At 39.9% G+C, this 18051-nt stretch overlaps 1 protein-coding gene across 2 annotated transcripts in view; it reads right to left on the bottom strand.

Moving 5' to 3' along the window:
- The window catches only part of PHLPP1 (PH domain and leucine rich repeat protein phosphatase 1), a 253822-nt gene that overhangs the window by 24884 nt on the left and 210887 nt on the right, over positions 1–18051 (bottom strand). The window contains exons 11-12 of one of the 2 annotated variants that reach the window (XM_523952.7): positions 13648–13848; positions 10296–10458 (exon numbers count right to left, since the gene is read on the bottom strand). In XM_523952.7, the coding sequence (XP_523952.5) occupies positions 10296–10458; positions 13648–13848 (364 nt within the window). The remainder of the gene's footprint in view (positions 1–10295; positions 10459–13647; positions 13849–18051) is intronic. The other variant, XM_016933837.4, reaches the window with a different exon arrangement.

The following is an 18051-nucleotide window of genomic DNA, read 5'->3' as shown; positions in this document are numbered from 1 at the left end:
GACAGAGTCTCTGATTCACTGCAGCAGGTTCCCTTCCGTCGAGCTCCACTACCCTGGACTGACCTGCATCCCATTTCCCCCGGAGGGCTCTGGCTGCAACAGAAATTTGCTTTTGGTCTTGCTTCCCTCAATGTACTCCTTGTATGCTGTCAGGATGGTTTCTCAGTGTGGTTTACTCCACCTGCTCACACTCCAGCTTCAGTCTGTCAGCCTGCTCCCAGGTGTCCTTCAACCCGACACCAAACTCCTCAGAATGTCCAACAAGGCATCCCCAACTTTGCACACTGGCTTCCTCACACTCCATGTTCCACCCATGCCAGAGTGCCTGCAGCTCATGCATGTGATATGCTTTCATCTGTCTGTGCCTTTACACATGCTTCTCTCTGTGCTTGGAACTTTTTTCTTCATGCTTTTCTTGCTTTTTATCTGGTGCAATATGCCTGATTCCTTTTAAGACTCAACTCAATGCCAACTCTACTACAACCTGTTTCAATTTGGTGTCCCTTGTTATAATTATCTGCTTACTTATTTCTTCCATGAGACTATGGCCTCCTAGAGAGCAGGGATTGCTGCTGTTTCTCCCTGGATATCCTAAGCGCAGTGCACTGGAAAGTGTAGATGTTCAACAAATGGTTTCATTAAAAGGATGAACAAATGATTGCCTGGCACGTGACAATCATTTTCTCAGTGAGTTTATGAAGGACTCTTGTAAGGTGTTTCAGTAATTAAATCTGCTAGGATGGGAACTGAGATACCAGTGCTTAGGTTAAGTTCAGCATAGAATAAATAGCATTTTAATGCAATTTTAATACATTTTAAATATCATAGTTTATTTCTACATAAGAATGCAACCATTTTCTTTAATGGCAGATAAGCAAAAACACCCTTTTATACTTCTTCACACAGGAAGGAGGTTCGTTCACAGAAATTATAGAAAGTTGAAAAAAAAATTACAGGGTGTTGGTATCTGGTGCTGCTCTCCCAGTGTTAACACAGTGAGCAACACGCTTAGAAGCACTCTGTCATGTTCTTTCAATAGTCCTCAACAAAGGCTGACTGCTGAGGTACTCCACAAACACTTGTTGGCTGAATCATTATAATGGTTACCACTAAGCAAACAGAAAATATTTGAGTGAAACTGGAATAAAAAAAGACCCTTTATATTGTTAATATATGTACCTCTATGGTTAGTGTACTACAACGTTCTTAAAAATATATTCAATAGAATGTTAAATCTGGCTAAAACACGACTAAAAGAAAATTATCTTTCCCTCTTTCAGGCCCATTCTAGAATATAGCTAACAAAAATTACTTTGTTATAATCAAAATTCTGGTAAGAATGCCCAAAAAATTATGTAACCCTCAGAAAAAGTGAGATAACTCATAGCTGAGAAGGAACTCTTGATTTAGAGGAAAATCATTACAAACACATTTAGATAAGAGCATAAAAAAAGTCATTATATCTTAAAGAAAAAGAAATTCAACTTGATGTATAGTTTAAGTGTAACTATCACAAAAGCTGCATGGAGCCTATCTTTATTATGTTTTCCTCAGAACATTACCAAAGAAACAGGCATATCAATGTTCATAGCAAAGTATTATATATCATCTGCCAAATAGCTGCCTGTACTGCCCTGAAATGGCAACTTAACCTACCGGCTGCTAGATTCTGTAACACCCTACTTCCTTCCTTCCTGCAGACTATCCCCAGTCCACCACCTCCACCGTGGTCCCCAGTGGCACAGTCAGTTCCAAAAATGAGGATCCCAATCACAGTCTGGATTTCCTTGCCCTTGCAAGGTAAAAGCTGCTAGTGTATAACATATTTCCCTACTGACTTCATAAGAAGTAAATAAATGCAAGTATTCTTTCAAAAGAAAATGTATTAAGGACCTACAAATCGGCAGGCAATAAGCCATCATCAGGGACATATGGAGATGGCAGACACAGTCCCTGCCCTTGAGGAACTCCCAAGATAGTGGGGGGAAATAAACAATACACCTTTAGCTGGTATGATCAACGATATGGCAGAAGTATGCACAGGTCATAGCAGCCCAGGGACAGATAACAAGACCCCAGAGAGGCCTTTCCAGAGAAGATTTTTGTGCAGAATCAAAGTTAATCAGGCATGTGAGAACAGGTGGACATCTAGGGAGAGCTAATAGCAGGTACAGCAGGAAGGAGACAAGAATAACGTTTCTGTGGCATATCAGGAAACTCACTATGAGCAGTTGCTGAGGCTGGAGACTATTGGGCCCCAGAGCAGAAGATAAGGCTGGGCAGGCAGAGGGATCAGATAATGAACTGTGGATCCTATAGATCGTGTCTCATACAGAAGCAGTCTACACTGCCTCCCTTTCTTATGATGCTATAGGAACTAGAATATTTTAGCTTAATAGTAAAATAAATATGCACACATATGTACTATTTCTCAATATACAACTTTTAGTCAAATTCTCTTAAACTACTATACATTCCTGATGTTATAAAAGGCTAAGTGATCACTAACGTGGGATGTTCATACAACTAAGTAGGTTTATTAACTGAATGAGTCAGTCTGAACTCAACTTTTACCCTAAACACAGACCTGAGAGTCACAGTGTAGTACTATTATTCTACATAAAATTGTATTTATGGCTGTGTGCAGTGGCTCACGTCTGCAATTCCAGCACTTTGGGAGACTGTTGTGGAAGGATTGCTTGAGGCCAGGAGTTCGAGATCCACCTGGGTAATAGAGCAAGACCATCTCCGCATAAATTTTAAGAAATTAGCCAGGCTCCTGAGCACCTGGAGTCTCAGCTACTCAGGAAGCCGAGGTGGGAGCTTCCTGTGAGCCAAGGAAGTTGAGGCTGCAGTGAGTTATGATTGCACCACTGCACTCCGGCATGCGCAACAGAGCAAGACCCTCTTTTTTAAAAAAATCATATTTGTATATAATTACTGAGAAATGTGCATTAATGTTTAAACTTCCTCACCTTATAGGGAGCTGCAAAGAAAGACCTTTAATCTTGTATAAAGCATTCCTTTTAAATTTACATACAGTGTCTCCATGATTTTCTCAACTGCATTTTAGATTTGGGAAGCCTAGAAGAAACCTTGGGAAACCTTAAAATTGGCAAGAATTTGAGGTGATAAAAATGACAAGCAGGGTAACAATCCTTAGTATTCTGTTTGTTCAAATACAGAATTTCCTCAAACACTAAAACTAAGTTATCTGCAAATTTTGACTTTAAGAAAATGTATCCTGTATAAACTGAACAATTTCTTTACATCATCACTTCTTTTTTTATCCCCAAAGAGACAAGGTCTTGCCATATTGCGCAGGCTGGTCTTGAACTCCTGGCCTTAAGCAATCCTCCAACCTCAGCCACCCAAAGTGTTGGAATTACAGGCATGAGCCACCATGCCTAGCCCACCAGCACTTCTTAAAATTGATTATGGCTGGGCGCGGTGGCTCACGCCTGTAATCCCAGCACTTTGGGAGGCCGAGGCGGGTGGATCACGAGGTCAGGAGATCGAGACCATCCTGGCTAACATGGCAAAACCCCGTCTCTACTAAAAAAAAAAATACAAAAAATTAGCTGGGTGAGGTGGTGGGCGCCTGTAGTCCCAGCTACTCGGGAGGCTGAGGCAGGAGAATGGCGTGAACCCGGGGGGCAGAGATTGCAGTGAGCCGAGATCGCGCCATTGCACTCGAGCCTGGGCGACAGCAAGACTCTGTCTCAAAAAAAAAAAAAAAAAAAAAAAATTAATTATGTGTGCCCTTGGGGGTACTCAATGGTATATTACAAAGTTACAGGATGCCTGGCACATGCATCTGGGGGCTTTAGTTTTACTCAGATTGAGAAGGGAAAGAGCCATTATTTTTACATTAAAAAAAAGAGAAATGATAAAAAGTAGAACATAAAATGAGCATGAATTTTTAGACTGAAAAAGAGACTTGAAAAGAAATTTACAAGTGATTCCAGGTGTCTCCCAGATTTCTGGGTGCGTGAGTGCACTTCCCTTTGCCCTCAGGATCTGAAGAGCACCACAGTAACCACCTCACAGATCACTTCTTCTGAGGACTGAGTCATGGTGCTCCTTTCTCCAGAAGCCTCTCTAAAGAGATGCCTTCTAAAATGCATGAGTTCATGAAGGACTAATTGTTCATCTTTATAGATACATAAGCTATTCCGTAAAATGTATGCAATATTTTGTTAGAATGGGCATGGCTTTGAATTTAGAAAGATCTGCTGAAACCAGAGTTAAAAACAAACACACACAAAACTAGTCTGGGTTGGCCAGGCGCAGTGGCTCACGCCTGTAATCCCAGCACTTTGGGAGGACGAGGCGGGCGGATCACGAGGTCAGGAGGTTGAGACCATCCTGGCTAACACAGTGAAACCCTGTCTCTACTAAAAACACAAAAAAATAGCCAGGCGTGGTGGCGGGCACCTGTAGTCCCAGCTACTTGGGAGGCTGAGGTGGGAGAATGGCGTGAACCCGGGAGGCGGAACTTGCAGTGAACAAAGATCGTGCCACTGCACTCCAGCCTGGGCAACAGAGCGAGAGAGACTCCAACTCAAAAAAAAAAAAAAAAAACTAGTCTGGGTTAACTCATTACACCAATTTTGAAAGACAGAGAGAATATGCAGTCTTAACTTCCTGCTAGTCTGTTCCTGGTGAGGCTGGGTGCAGAGTGGCTTCAATGGCCACTTTCCAGTAGACACTGCTTGCTTCCTCTTTCCTTAGTCCTTGTATCGAGCCTTGTCCCAAACAGGAATTGACATTAGATTCCGCAACAGTTGGAAAATTTCCTCAGTAACTATTACTTAACTTGATTCCAGCACCATAATAATGACTGCTCCTGGTTTCAGGTTTTGGATATGCATTATGCCAAGCTGACGTTTTTACGTCTATTAGGTCAACTACGCCACCCAACTAAAGCCTAAACTTGGTTCCTGACCTGTCTTCATATCCATTTCCTACTTCCCCAAGAATCAACCCACTTTCTTCCATCCATTCTACCCAGCCATTTCCCCATGTTCTTTGTGTCTTTGTGATTGAGCTGATATTCTCTATTTCATTTTACTTTAGAGACAAGAACAACAACAAACAGGGCTTGCTGGAATCAAGCCAAGCCAAGTCTGGCTACATGGTGACTATGGGATTGTGGTTTTCTCTCTAGCTGATTGAGAGCTGATCTATATTCAGTTTATTTTTTAAACTTCCTATAGCCATTGTCCTCAAGAGTATAGCATATTAAAACTACTTCATACTCCATTTCCCAGTTAAGGTAACACAGATTTTAGATACAAGTTCACTCAACTTAGCCAAGTAGTTTATTACTGCATGGAACAAACATGAAAATAATCTTCTAAAGATAATTAAAACATCTAAAAAGATGCTGTTCTTAGAATCAGTAAGCCACAGGAACATGGAAATTTGACAAAGAAGTTGCTGACATGATGTTTAAATCCCAAATTACAAACTTCATTCACCACATGTATCAACACTTATTTCACCTGCTTAAAATACACTTCAAAAAAGGGTTAGAACACCTGGCTCCAGCCTGGGTGACAGAGAACCTATGTCAAAAAAAGCGGGGGAAGGGTTTATAATAGGTCACTATTAACTAATAGCTTGGTTTTTGTTGCAAAATTACTATATTACCAATGTGACTGCTATGCAGTTCAGTGGAAGGAGAAACAAGTGCCATATCCAACCTCTGCTTCTGAGGTTCCTCAGCCATGAGCAGCCTTAGCATGGCCTTAGGTCCAGGTCCAGCCAAACCAAGTCTGGCGTCTGTGTGACTCAGATCTTGTTTTCCTTACTAGATGATCAAGAGCTAATCTGTATCCAGAGGGAGGCCTGTCTGTTTTAGAACCAAAAGAGAACACAATCTGCTCCAAGCAAAACTGGACTGGTGGTAGGGGTTTGAAAGATCAATGCGAAAGGGCTAAACAAAGGTGAGGATAATAACACTAATGATCCACTCAGGCTCACTGGAAAATTCTGAAAAACTCATTTTATTTTTCCTACTAATAACTTACATAACCTCCCTATCCAAATACAGAAATTAACACCTGATGATCACTTTACAGATCTCATTAGATATTATCAAAATGAAAAAAATGCCAGAGCTCAATTTTATCCAAGATTAGATGGTGCAAATAGTCTGTTTAAGGTGTACATGAATAATTAATTATTCAGGTGTTTTAAAAACATATTTTAGCATACATCTCAGTACGGAGATTTGTTTGCTCTTTTAAACAATAACTGTTTTTAAAACTTTGGTAACAAAGCTATGAATAATCACTTTCTTTTAATGTCTGAAAAGATAACAATACTTGGTGAAACTAGCTAGTTAAATATACCATGATCTTATCTTTTCTGAAATGTTATCTGCTAAGTTTTTAAAATTGCAATGATCTTAATACCTTTATATGCTTTACAAGTAACACCTACTGCACTTTATTTTCAAGAAACAGTGTTAATGTAATCTAGAGTTATTAACTCAATAATAAAATTTTAATACAGGTTGGAATATATCACCGTAGAAATGAAATTACTTCTTTTACATTAAAAATATGCTTAGTTTACATAAAATACATAAAAATAGGCACACTTTACAATGAAGACTTTCATAGGTATATTTATCATTTAAGATACGCACAATTTTTACAAGATTTTCTTTTAGATATTCAAATATACATAAATACTTACACTGCAACGTAAAATATTCTCATATGACACAAAAATATCAATTCAGAGTTCTGAAACAATATAACTACTATCTTTTTCAAGAATACTATCTGTCCAGGGATGAAACATTTACATGTTTGTACATAAAGGATACTTGATATTGCTCAGTGCACACGTACCCTAAAACTTAAAGTATAAAAAAAAAAAAAATCCCAACAACAAAACTTCTATCTACTGGTAATGGAGGAGCTCAACCTGAAAGAATGGATATTGTTAACATAAGAAAAATGCTAAGGTGTAATAGCTGGGGGGAAAATCAATCAAAGAGCAAAAAAATGGAAACCATTTAAAAATATGGGAAGTAAAATTGAAAAGGAGTTGTAAAGCAGGTACAGAGAGAAGACAACAGGGGAAGGAATTCAATAGCAATAAAGGTACTGATTCTGTAATCCAGGAATCCAAGCAAGAGTCTAGGAGAGGATTAGTTTTCATACAGCAAAATTTGTGTTTTGCAAAATCTAGTTATAATCTAAAAACATTTACATTTCTTTTTTTTTTGAGATGAAGTCTCACTCTGTCACCCAGGCTGGAGTGTATTGGTGTGATCTCGGCTCATTGTAGCTTCCCCCTCTCAGGTTCAAGTGATTCTCCTGCCTCAGCCTCCCAAGTAGCTGGGACTACAGGAATGTGCCACCACACCTGGCTAATTTTTGTATTTTTAGTAGAGACAGTGTTTCACCATATTGGTGAGGCTGGTATCAAAAGCCTGACCTCAGGTGATCCACCTGCCTCGGTCTCCCAAGGAGCTGCCGTGCCTGGCCTGAATTTCTATTTGTATTTTATTTATTTATTTTTTTGAGATGGAGTTTTGCTCTTGTTGCCCAGGCTGGAGTGCAGTGGCGCAATCTCGGCTCACTGCAACCTCTGCCTTCGGGTTCAAGTGATTCTCCTGCCTCAGCTTCCTGGATAGCTGGGATTACAGGTGCCAACCACCACGCCCGGCTTATTTTTGTATTTTTAGTAGAGACAGAGTTTCACCATGTTGGCCAGGCTGGTCTTGAACTCCTGACCTCATGATCCACCTGCCTCAGCCTCCCAAAGTGCTGGGATTACAGGCGTGAGCCACCAAGCCAGGCCTCTATTTGTATTTTAAACCAAATACTTAAACAAACAAAGAACCCCAAAACAAGACTCTAAATCTACATTTAACAGTTTATAACATTAAAAGACAGATACAGACACTAAGACCAGCAAATAGGAGGTTTAATCTTGAGACTCTCACTTTCTCTTGTGCTAGAATTTCACCTGCACCACACATAGAGACCAGTTTAACAACCCCCAGTAAAAGATGGCACAGCACAGCCACTGTGTCAAGTAATGGGCAGCTGAGGAAACCCTGGAAGGTCTAGCTGACAACATCTTTCCTGAGCTGAAAAGCAAATAAACATTTGCTTAAGTAATAAATTTCTTGGATTTTGTTGAGCTTCAGCCAAAATAGTTGCTGTATATAATCAACATCACATATGAACCACATTGAGGGCATGTGTTGATTAATAATGGCTAACATTTAGGGAGTTCTTCCTATGTGACACTCCTATTTCAAATGCTTTACATGTATTATTTCATTTCATCTCCATAACAATACTATAAAGGAAGTACCAATTCTTTTCTTTCTTTAACATACGAGGAAACAGAGCAGTGAATTTTCAGCTGGGATCCAACTGGAGGTCTGTCTCCCTTCAGAGCACGGCTCTTCCTCAATGTGAAAGTTACTATACAGAAAGTAAAAATTCTGGAAATTTTTGTTGTTGTTGTTGTTGTTTGTTTTTTGAGATGGAGTCTCGCTCTGTTGCCCAGGCTGGAGCGCAGTGGCACGATCTCGGCTCACTGAAAGCTCTGCCTCCCAGGTTCATGCCATTCTCCTGCCTCAGCCTCCCGAGTAGCTGGGACTACAGGCGCGAGCCACCATGCCCGGCTAATTTTTTATATTTTTAGTAGAGACAAGGTTTCACCGTGTTAGCCAGGATGGTCTCGATCTCCTGACCTCATGATCCGCCTGCCTCAGCCTCCCAAAGTGCTGGGATTACTGGCGTGAGCCACCGCGCCCAGCCAAATTCTGGAAATTTATAACAAACATCTTAAAATGCCACTGTGATGTATGAGACAGTGTTCTTAAAGCCCAAAGTAAAACATTTTGTGGCTTAAAGCATACGTGCACATGCGTGCACACACACACACACACAAACAAAATGGCTTGTACACATCTCAACCATATAAATGTGTAAAAACTGTTGTGATAAAAAGTTATGCAAGCCGGCCGGGCATGGTGGCTCACGCTTGTAATCCCAGCACTTTGGGAGGCCGAGGTGGGTGGATCACCTCAAGGTCAGGAGTTCAAGACCAGCCTGGCCAACATGGTGAAACCCTGTCTCTACAAAAAAATACAAAAGTTAGCTGGGCATGGTGGCAGGCGCCTGTAATCCCAGCTAGTCAGGAGGCTGCGGCGAGAGAATCGCTTGAACCCGGAAGACAGAGGTTGCAGTGAGCCAAGATTGCACCATTGCACTCCAGCCTGGGCAACAAGAGTGAAACTCCATCTCAAAAACAAAACAAAAAAAAGTTATGCAAGCCATTTAAAATGTCTTCAAATGTCTATTTGCTTTCTTAATCTGAAACACAAGGTTTATATCAGCAAGTGCCTGGAAAGTGAAGAATGGCTAAGTTGGACTGCTCTTGTTCCCTGTTAGGAGATTAGAATATGCTCCAAGTCTGTAACCACCAAATTATTTTTCATTAAGCGTAAAATCGATTACTAGAAATGCTAAGATACAAATGAAAAACTACATTGTATATAAAGAACTTTTTACTTCTGTACCATTTCCCTGCCAGAAAAGAAACAAAATAGGAACACATGGTTGTTACATGGCTTTCCTTCTAGTGAACTGGTTTCATCCCATGAGTCTACCTCAAGTCAGCAGTCAGGATTTGCAGACTACCTCTGCTACCAATTTGCTGTCTTAATTTACACAGATTGCTTCACTTTTCAGCACCTCAGTGTCCTTACTTATCAAATGACAATAATATCTGCTCTGCCAATTTCATTCCGTTGAAATCAATGTTTGGTGACAGCAATGATGCTCTGTCTATATAGGGAATTACCATTAGTGGGCTAATATGGTGGGGTGTGCTATTTAACTAGGTGAGTTGGTAGGGAGCGATGTGTAGTGGTACTGTTAACTTTTTCAAACTGCGATTACACCAGCGTCAGCCTTTGAGCCTCATAACCACCCTGGAAATAAGTGGAACAACTATTAACAGATAAAGAAGTATAGGGTGGCTATGTGGGTAGCCTCATGTCATACAGTAAGTGAGGGACTCAGCCTAGAAATCCAATTTTCCCAAAACGTGCTCCAGTGTTTTGCTTTGTTTTTTTAACTCTGCCGACTCAACAGTGTAGCCCATTGGTTAGGAAGGAGGAAGTAAGGGCTAATGGGGGCCTTCATTCTGAATAAATCCAACAAAGATGCAAACGTCCTGAGTTGATGAGTTAGGAAGTCAACTTTCTTTGCCAACCTGAAGCTTAGAGTTTATGAAATGAAACCACATACCTTGATCTCTGGGAGCTGCATAACTTCGGGAAAGACCTCGATGCAGTTGGAGTGAGCAATCACGGTGTGCATGCGCCTGCAATTCATGATCGTTGTTGGGATGGCTTTCAGCTTATTCCCACTGAGATCAATTTCTTCAAGTTCCTCCAGTTTCGCCATTTTACTAAAAAAAGAGAAAATAAAGCAATTTAAAAGAAAATAATATAGGACGAGAATCAAAGGATGAATTAAATTGCTATGACTTTAAGGATTCATTTGTAACAGTCATTTTTACCAACAAGACCATTTTTTCACTATCATTTTGGAGTACTGAAATATTTTAACACCTCCTTTCTCACTACAGAACAAAAACTATTCAACTCTTCAAATTGTCAACAAGAAGGAAAATGGATGCCCTTTTCCTCCTAAAAGTCTATGTGGAAATTAAGTTACCCTGGCAATAATCATGTTACTGTATAGCTTGGTCTGAACACTAATGAAAACACTATTTAAATGGGTCAAAAGCCAGCACTAATCCAATAAAACTGCCTTAAAAGAGCTCAGAGAGTATGATTTCTTTGTAGTGGCACTGAAAACTCAAGGGGGAGGTAGAGAACAGGTCTATAGTTCGTATTAAGATAAGCTTTTTCTTCAACCCTCACTCCCCCAACTCCTCTGACATCACTGATGAATACAAAGTGGTGGTAAGGAGCAAGGGGTGTGTTAAAAGCCCATTTGGATCACCTCTTGGACTTCTGGCAGAGCCCAAATTCACACCAGGGCCAAAAGACATTTATCTCAATTGTTGCTAAACATCTACCAAGAAGGAATCTCTCCAACCTTATCTTAATAATATGTTCTAATGTAATTAATTTAATACTTCTGTTTAAGAATGTCTTTTATTGTTCAATCCTCCTCATCTATAATCTTCATCAATAATTACAATAACCAACTAAAGAAAAATTCCAGAATCAGAGTTTCTTGCATTCTTTATAAATTTGAAAGAAAAAACAATGCCTCTACCTCTGCAATCACTGTAATAGTATCTGGCACTTTTTTGACCCTTTTTCCACTCCTGCTGATGTTAGACTCCAAGAAGCACAGGATTCCCCATTAGTGTGATCCAGACTCATAAGCTGAATAATAGTTTACATTTTTTGGTATTGTTTCTACCTGTTATAGTTTCATTTGTCACAATACACTTTTAAAGAATTTAACAAAAAAAACCACTGTATTATTTTTGTCATCTTTCAAATATAAAGATTATCTTGTTTATCTTGAAAATAAATATATGCCTAAGATACAGTAAAAACTAAGTTTTTATCTTATGAAGTCAGACCTTTTAATATCATATACATCCAGTGTGGTATCAGAATATACTACAAACAATATGTACACAGACTATGAAGTAATCCATCTATGATAGCCCGAATTTCTGAGAATATTATTTAAATATGTTATCACCATATTTTGAAAAAAATATAGTGATATGGTTTGGATTATTTGTCCCCTCCAAATCTCATGTTGAAACGTGATTCCCAGTGTCAGAGGTGGGGCCCAGTGGGAGGTGTTTTGGTCATGGGGGCAGATACCACATGAATGGCTTGATGCCCTTCCCATGGTAATCAGAGAATTCACACGCTGTGCATTCACGCAAGACCCTGGCATCTCTTTTGCCCCCTCTCTCACCATGTGACACAATGGCTCCCCTTCACCTTCTGCCATGATTGTAAGCTTCCTGAAGACTCACCAGAAGCAGATGCCAGCCCTTGTGTGCCTTGAAACTAATGGGTAATGGTGCATGAAAAATGATTAAAAGCACAGAAAACAGGCCCCCAAAAGAAAAAGTTAAAGAAATTTCCAACTCGCCACATAAAAAGAAGGTGGCAAAAGATGTGAAGACAAAATGACTAGATGGTGGTCCCGTTCTTTAATTCAGCAACCATTTAAGTGTGGGCCTTGTGTGAGATGTGAGGCTGAGGGAGACAGCAAGGTCACAGACCCAGCTCTTAAGGTGCTCTGGTTTGCAGGGGAGCTACTGAGCCACATCACAACCACAGGGAGACAAAATTCATTCCTAGATGGATTTTTTTACAAGGTGTGTTAAAAGTTTCTCTGCACTTAGGGTGGGTGATTACACCTGGCACGGGTCACTGGGGGTATATCCTCAGAATTAGAGCTGATGATCCTTTCCTCTGCAGGGTTTAGACATTCATCATCTGAAAGAAGACAATGAGCCCTTTCAGATAGGTTGCTGTTATGTGATTATCATGGTTTTTTCCAAAAATATCATTTCCCCATTCCATAGTGAAGTAAAAGTAGATGGAGGTAAGCATAAAATAGTTTAATTATTAATATCAAATGAGGAGGAAAGTAAATATTTCATTACACCAAAAACAGAGCAATACTTTAAGTCAACATATACACGGGCCTTCCTTCTTCAGCAAGGGCTCGAACAGACTGGTAGCCCTGAAGGCAGCAGAGGGAAGCTATGATAGTGTTTTGATTTGGCCCCAATGCTGAGTTGCAGTTACCAAGCAGAAACCAGAAGGGTTAGTGTTTGTTTCTTTGATGCGTGGGTGTGTGTTCAAGCCCTAACTTGTTAGATGGATAAAAGCCAATGAAATGGAAACACGGTAAATCCTCACGGCAGGCTCAGCACGCAGATTCACTCAAAGCTAGATATAATGTCACCACTCACCGAAAATTAGAAATTAAAGTAAAAACAAATTAAAAATGGACTATTTTGAGAGCCAGAATTTGCAATGTTACAGTTTCTATGGTAGTAGAGTCTACCACTGCTCTGTACATCATGAATATGAATATAAAGGTTGGTAGATAATGAAGGATTTTCAGGTTCCTGGTCTACATTCTAATTCCCACATACCCTATTAGGTTAATGTTTTTGGAAACTTTATTATTTACTTTATTTTTTAATAGATAGGGTCTCACTATGTTGCCCAGGCTGGTCTCGAATTCTTCAGCTCAAGTGACCCTCCCATGTCAGCCTCCCGAGTAGCTGGGACTACAGGCACGCACTGCCACACCTGGCTCTAGGATAATGGTTTTTTAAAAAATTAATCTGACTGGTTAAAAAGAAGTAAAAGAAAAAACATACCTGCTAAACAACACATTTTATTTCAAAATCTTAAGAACATTCTTGTGATTAGGTCTTTGGACACATATGAAGAAAACCAATCTACTTCTCTTTAGGGAAATGTCATCATAGCTTACATAAAGGAAACTGTGAAGGGAGCAGGAACAAGCAAACAAACTTGACATCACCTGGGAAATAAATATTTCAGCCTTCACCTTTCTATGAATACACTTTGAGAAATGCAATTCAGAACGCAGCTTTACAACTGTCCTTTACCTTGCTGGAAAACTCTGAAGTCGGTTATAGGCCATGTGAAGGATCTTCAAATGGGGGTGTCCCGTTAACAAGGGCACACATTTGTCTGTGAGGCTGTTATTTGTCAAATACAACTCTTGTAAGATACTGTTTGTCTCTTCGGAAAGCGTGGCTGGAGGAAGGCTTTCCAGTTTGTTCGCAGAGGCGTTCAGGAATCTCAGGCTACAATGACAAAACGCAACAGAACGCCATTGAAAAGTCACAAAAACCCTCAAGAAACCTAAAAGCTTTGATACCAGGCATATTAGAAGCTGGGATCAGAAACATGAATTGAAAAGACAAGCCCTGGCTTCAAGGAGTTCAATTAGCAAGTATTTGTATCTGTGATCCACTAACTATCATGACCACAATAGCTATCTATATGTATTAAACACAGAGATACAACCAATTTTTATGGAAGCACAAAGGTAAGGGGAAGCAATTATTTTTATAGTTGGCAGGGAGTGGAAGAGAAAGTGATATGGTAAAGTTAATATTCTGACTTAAGGAAGAGAAAAATAGTTTCCTATTTTGTAATCAAAAGTTTTTGCTAAAGCAGGAGGATGCCAGGAGTTTGAGACCAGCCTGGGCAACAAAGCAAGATCCTGCCTCTATAAAAATTAGGTGAATAAATAAATAATAAATAAGTGGTTCTTATAGTAATAAAACAGGTATTAGATCACAATGCAACTAAATCACATAGTGACTTGAGTCCTCTTCAGTATAAAGTCCAAAGCACATTTTACTGGCTTTCACAAGTGCAGGAGATAATTTGCTCTCTATTAAAACAACATAATATGATGTAGCAATGAGAATAAAGAACTAAAACAACATGTATCAACAGGATGAATCTCACAAACACATAATGACGAGAAGAAGCCAGATACAAGAGGAGACCCACTGCATGATCCCATAACTATAAAAAGTTCAAAGTCAGGCAAAATTACTCTGTAGTAACAGAAGTCAGGATGGCAGGAACTCTTAGGTGGGGAGGGAAAGGAGGCAGTATCCAGGAGATGGCGTGTAACGTTTCAAATATTGTAATGTTCTGTTTCTTAGTCCAGGTGCTGGTTACACAAGTGTGCTCACTTTGAGACGAAGCATCAAGGGCTACACTTATGATCTGGCCTCTTCTCTGTATTTATATTGTACTTAAATAAATTTTACATTAAAACAAACAAACAAGATAATATATTGCTGCCACACTTTTCAGATGCTAGAGTGAAAAGAGGATAAAGGCCAGGCGTGGTGGCTCACGCCTGTAATCCCAGCACTTTGGGAGGCCGAGGCAGGCGGATCACAAGGTCAGGAGATTGAGACCATCCTGGCTAACATGGTGAAACCCCGTTTCTACTAAACATACAAAAAATTAGCCGGGCGTGGTGGCGGGCGCCTGCAGTCCCAGCTACTCGGGAGGCTGAGGCAGGAGAATGGCGTGAACCCAGGAGGCAGAACTTGCAGTGAGCGGAGATCGCGCCACCGTACTCCAGCCTGGGCGACAGAGCGAGATTCCATCTCAAAGAAAAGAAAGAAAAAGAAACGTGGATAAAATATAAAGAATGGTTTTATAACTAAGATAAGTAAAATTGTCCAAAAAAAAAAAATCCTCCACGGTGATTGTGAAATGTAGTTAAATGCACATTGCAAAGCTGGGGAATGGCAACAAATCCTTGCTGTGATCAGGTTCCAAATCACTCCAAAGGGACGGACTGTGTCACCCTCAAGAGTCAGAGATGACCCTCCTGATTCATGATGAATGTCCAACTGTGCAGCTGCAGCAGGTGGGAAAGAGACAGTGCTCAGTACATAGCACTCGCCTACGAGAGTTAGAAGGGTCAAATCTCCCATGCCTCCCCCTGGCCCCCAGATCAACCCTGTTGATGAACCACACTATTCCCTCATTTCAATCACTTTGGTTTGAAACTTTCACCATTCAATTCAGGACTATTCTGCCATCTGTTAAAAAAAAAAAGAATAAAATCATCCTTAAAAAGAATACAGAATACCAGGCAGTTATTTTTAATCTTGGAGAGAAAAAAAAAAAGGCTACTAGGAGTCCTCACCAGGACTGTCACTTCAAGCTCTCAGTCCACTAATTTAAAACTCTTCAATCTTGTACAACCCCTTCAACACACAAGCACCAACTCCATTACTTATCTGAGGAAAAGCAGCTTCCCCAAAATAGAACATTTTCCATTAAAGAAACACGTATTCCGTTGACATTAAAAAAAAAAAAAAAAAAAAAAGGAAGTTAGAGAACGGCTATCCAGACCATAAATAGTCATGGGAAATTATAGTCGTGTGGGCTACAGAGAAGGAAATAAAGGTCACTCCTGCAGTTTCTGAAATGGTTTTGAAGTAGGAAGGAAACAAGTTTCAGCACCATAGTTGTTTACCATTGCTGTTTAGAGTATTTTTATGAGTCTGTTTCTTTAGATCCCATTTAGACCACCTAATTTCCTGTTAAGAATTTCTTTAGTGTAGCATTAGAATAAATTACAATGTAAGAAACAAATTTTATTGCCCTAAAATATCATGGACTAGTGTTGGCTGGGAAACTATATAAAATAATTTCATTAAAATAGAATTCTCAGCTGGGCGCAGTGGCTCACACCTGTAATCCCAGCACTTTGGGTGGCTGAGGCGGGTGGATCACCTGAGGTCAGGAGTTCGAGACCAGCCTGGCCAACATGGTGAAACCCCCCTTCTCTACTAAAAATACAAATATTAGCTGGGTGTGGTGGCAGGCACCTGTAATCCCAGCTACTCGAGAGGGTGAGGCAGCAGAATCACTTGAACCCAGGAGGCAGAGATTGCAGTGAGCCAAGACTGCACCATTGTGCTCTAGCCTGGGCAACAAGAGCGAAACTCCGGCTCAAAAAGAAAGAAAGAAAGAAAGAAAAAAGACAAAAATAGAATTCTCTAGGAAATATGTAGTTACACACACACAAACACATGAGATAAAACAAAGTGAATTCATGTTTGCATATTTTTTAGGCCAGAAAAAGAGGGAATGTTTTAAAAACAGACAAGTGAATGTTCATCTAGAAAGCTGCCAAGCAACTTAAAAAACCCCTCATGGCATCTGAATAAAGGGAAGAAAGTGATTTCCTCAAAGATTTATCCTCTCATCTTTTTGAAAGTTGTCTGTAATTAAGGAACTATATACCTTTTATGCAAAATTAAGGGGGAAACTGCCAGCATCATCCACCTCCAAGAAATGAAACTAGTTAGTTGAAACCACATGAAGTGGTTCCAAAGGACATCATCTGAACTGCATAAAGTCTGACTTAATCACCTTGCTGGTTAATAGTCAAAGAGCAAACAATTGGACTAAAAATATTTTTTATTATCATAGTATCAGGAAAATTAAATTCAATACCCATTCACTTAAGCCATTCTTCCCAAAACCTCACAATGTTTCAGCAGGAGACAATTTAAATTGGTTTAATAGTCTACATTTCATCCTTCCACCAGAATGAACAAATATTTTAGTTTTGCAAAGTTTCTCCAGGATGGATAACAATTTTAGTAAATAAATAGGCTCCAGAACCCCACTCTCTGCTTTCAACCTTGCAAAAAAGCTAAATTCTTAAAGGGCTGAGTCAGGTCTCAACTCTGTATGATGTGATAACTATCCTCAAGCTTCTTCCTTACCGAATTTTGTAATAAGTATACTATAAAAAGATGGTTTAATGTGCCAGCAGCTGTTTCGTGCTTCATCCATATAACATTTTTCACTGTGCAATCCTCTTCTAATTAGAGAAAAAGCAGTAACATATGACTGTTTTCTTTTCATTTGTAAGGTACTTTGTAGATTCCACAGACACCACAGACCTTTCTTCCTTCTTCTTTTTTTTTTTCTTTTTTGACAGAGTCTTGCTCTGTTGCCCAGGTTGGAATGCAGTGGCATTTGGCTCACAGCAACCTCCGCCTCCCAGGTTCAAGCAATTCTCCCACCTTAGCCTCCCGAGTAGCTGGGATTACAGGCATGCACCACCATGCCCAGGTAATTTTTGTATTTTTAGCAGAGACAGGGTTTCACCATGTTGGCCAGGCTGGTCTCGAACTCCTGACTTCAAGTGACCCACCTGCCTAGGCCTCCCAAAGTGCTGGGATTACAGGTGTGAGCCACTGCACCTGGCCACTATTTTCTATCTCATTTGATTTTTCCATCACCCCAGAAATATACCCTCTCATATTTCACGAAAGACAAAACTCAAAGCTGAGAAAGTAACATTATTTGGCAATGGCTCAATAGTAACTAGTGGCAGAGACAGAAATAAAACTCAGATTTCATCAGTCTCAAGTCCACAGTTTTCTACCATGTGTCTCCAAAATTCAAATGTTGAAAAATAATTATAAAAACCTTTTTGTGGGGACATT

Source organism: Pan troglodytes, chromosome 17 (genome assembly GCF_028858775.2).
Source record: "Pan troglodytes isolate AG18354 chromosome 17, NHGRI_mPanTro3-v2.0_pri, whole genome shotgun sequence".
In the NCBI taxonomy this organism is placed as follows: domain Eukaryota; kingdom Metazoa; phylum Chordata; class Mammalia; order Primates; family Hominidae; genus Pan; species Pan troglodytes.
Note: the sequence above shows the minus strand (reverse complement) of the source record. Positions and strands in the feature narration are given on the sequence as shown.